The sequence below is a fragment of the Atta cephalotes genome (assembly GCF_000143395.1).
Source record: "Atta cephalotes unplaced genomic scaffold scaffold00034, whole genome shotgun sequence".
In the NCBI taxonomy this organism is placed as follows: domain Eukaryota; kingdom Metazoa; phylum Arthropoda; class Insecta; order Hymenoptera; family Formicidae; genus Atta; species Atta cephalotes.
Genome location: NW_012130098.1, coordinates 2,574,729 through 2,577,619, shown reverse-complemented (window position 1 = coordinate 2,577,619; position 2,891 = coordinate 2,574,729). Strand labels below are relative to the sequence as shown.

The 2,891-nt window shown below is 35.3% G+C and overlaps 1 protein-coding gene across 1 annotated transcript in view; it reads left to right on the top strand.

Moving 5' to 3' along the window:
- The first annotated feature begins 896 nt into the window (after positions 1–896).
- Positions 897–2,891, top strand: part of LOC105621582 — a 41,526-nt gene continuing 39,531 nt past the window's right edge. The window contains exons 1-2 of the mRNA XM_012203052.1: positions 897–1,015; positions 1,106–1,247. Coding sequence (XP_012058442.1) covers positions 897–1,015; positions 1,106–1,247 — 261 coding nt within the window. The remainder of the gene's footprint in view (positions 1,016–1,105; positions 1,248–2,891) is intronic.

Below are 2,891 nucleotides of genomic sequence, written 5' to 3'. Positions count from 1 at the left end.
GCGTGTTTTGAAAAAACTATAAACAAAGTAACGTCTTCATTCTTGTATCCGTTATTAATTTATTATATTAATTAGTAAAAAAATTAATTAGTAAAAAATATATCATAAGTTCCTCGAACGTTTCGGCTTCATTTAGAACCATCTTTGATAAAATAATATGAAGGAAAAGGCAAATTTCACGTTTAACAATAATGATGATCAACAGTCAACTGTAATATAATCTTAACAGTAGAAAACTCAAGATGTGAAATTTAGTCAAGTTGACTTGACATCCTATTCATTACCATTATTACTGCAAATACGTTGCATCGATAGAAGAATATGTTGCACGTGTTACGATGATATAAAATTCAGGCACGTTTTGATGTACTTTAAGCAAATCGGAGACCTCGTTTCAGTAGTACACGAATGTTCTTTTCTCAGGAAGAGACACGTGCTTCGACTTTGAAGTTATTCTACACATACTAAGAATTTCATGCGTGCACAAGTGACCTGTCATCGTTCACCGAATGTTCTTACAAACTACATGCCAACTACGATTATAATCATGGACCGCCTATTTTCTAAAGTGACGGCCACATAAAATCGACAAATTGTGGTATTATGGTCTCATAAATTAGTACTAGGTACTTTTATTGATTTATAAAAATATGATTATATTAGATAATACAATATTAAAAAAAATGAAATAAATATAACAGATATAACAAATATATAAGGAAATTAAGGATAACGGCGCTGTAATTAATAAGTAAAGATGTATTTATTTTATCCTTTGTAAGTTAGACGAAAAATTGAATATTTTAACTCTACTTATTAAAAAAAAATTGTTATACCAATTCTTATATTTATGTAAGATTTTGATTTGACTTGCTATAATTTCTTAAGGGCACACCATGTGTCTAGTCAAGGCTACATATTCATCTTTGTGTTCGATCTTCGGGTTCTGCCTACTCGAATCATCGGTCGAAAATATCTTTCGCCGCTTCGAACGTCCCAATTATCGTGCAACACAGTAATAATCGGCGCTCGCTTTCTACGAGGTGTTCACGAATCCAGGCTTGATCGATGCTCATGTTAATCCTGTCTTCAATTTCTGTCTCAGGAACAATGCCAACGTTGTCGTCCCGCCCACTGTATCGGCTGTGTCGAAGAAAGAGCCGCAAGAGAACATTGCCCGGATTGCGAAACGGTACCTCGACGATAACATGCAGCAGGCGTGGATCAATCCTCGTCTAATATCGATGGTGAGTGAATATAAATGCAATGATTATGCGCCGGACCCGCGCACGTGCGCGCCCATCCGTGCCCATTATACTTCTTGGTCCGCGCGAAGCTCGTATAATACATACACTTGGGGGATACGCGCGTGTACTTTCCGAGCCGGCCAACAAATTAGTTTGCGGCGGACTTCCACATTGCGAAAGTTTCGTGATTAATTTATTGGGCGGGAATGCGCGCACACACTACATCTACGCCGCCGCGCTGCACGGAAGTCGAAACGCGGCGAGTTTCTAACTTGCCCGGACTATTTCTGCGATTTCTGGCTAGAGAGCTTGAGGTTGCGCACGATATACAGTGCGGGATCTTTCAGAACATCACCGATAGTATTGGGATTTTCACGGCACTACTGTTCGCCGGAGGAAAATGCCTTTACGATATCCCGTATAACTCGTCAGCCGATCTGGAATATCGCTGCGGCAAGCTGACGACAAATTTTTATGACGCTTTGAAATGGCTTACAACGGATTCCAACATTGAACGACTTCTCGATTTTGTGACAAATAGCATTCGAAAGTCGACACGTTTCTTTTACGATTGAATTCGAAATGTTGATGAATGAATGAACGAAATCCGATGAACGATGATTTTAATTTTGATTCTTAATTTTTAACGCAAAATGATTATATTGAAATAGTTTAATTCTCCAAAGCTGATTTATAATTAAGTCTATTAGACCTACTCAACTCTAAATTCTTTTTTGCCAAAAAAGAAATTCAACAACAAATCAATTTTTTTTATGTTATTTTGCAAATTTAGATTATTCTTGAAATGTACTTGTTGTTAGTTATTTATTCTTTTTTGTATACGAGCCATGCCATGTTAGTTTCTTGAAATCAATTAATATTTTTTTACATAAATTAAAACCTTACTAAAGTCTTGCAGATTCAGTATCGGTAAATATGTTATAAATTTTGGCATCAGCTCCGAACGGTTAAAGTTTAGATTTTTCAAACTTGAAACGAGACGAGTTTTTATGTGTTCAACAACCTTACGCTAGTAAGCAAACGTATTAATTTTAAAGTTTATTTTTTATATAAAAGAAGACAAGTCAAAAGAGAATGTCTGAATCAACCATCCAGAGCTTGCTTCGTTGAATATCAAATGGATCTTATGCTCCATTAAGATGTATAAGTAGTGAATATTGCTGACGTTTCGAATATTGCGGAAATAAATCATACGTGTGCGCAGCGCCAGGTCAAGTATCTCATTAGAGTTGCAATCGAGTCATTCAAATGTTTCGTGCATCTTTAAAGTCCAAGGCTCATAATCAACTTGGTATATCTCATTTGCATACGACCTAGATATTTTCGCGAAATACAATGCGAATGAATTGCAAAGTAAAACTCGAGTGATCTAATTATCATTAAAGTGCTCTCTTTTACAAGTTAAATTTTACATTGCTTTTCGATGCTTTGATATTTCATTAAAAACATAGGGAATTAATTAAAAAAAATCGTGAGAGAGAAAGAGAGAGAGAGAGAGAGAGAGAGAGAGAGAGAGAGAGAGAAGTAGTTCTTTACTATTACTAATACTATAGTCTTCTTGTTTGTTCTTTTCTTACTTCTATTATTAGTTTATTAGTATAACTATTATAGTAATATTAATTA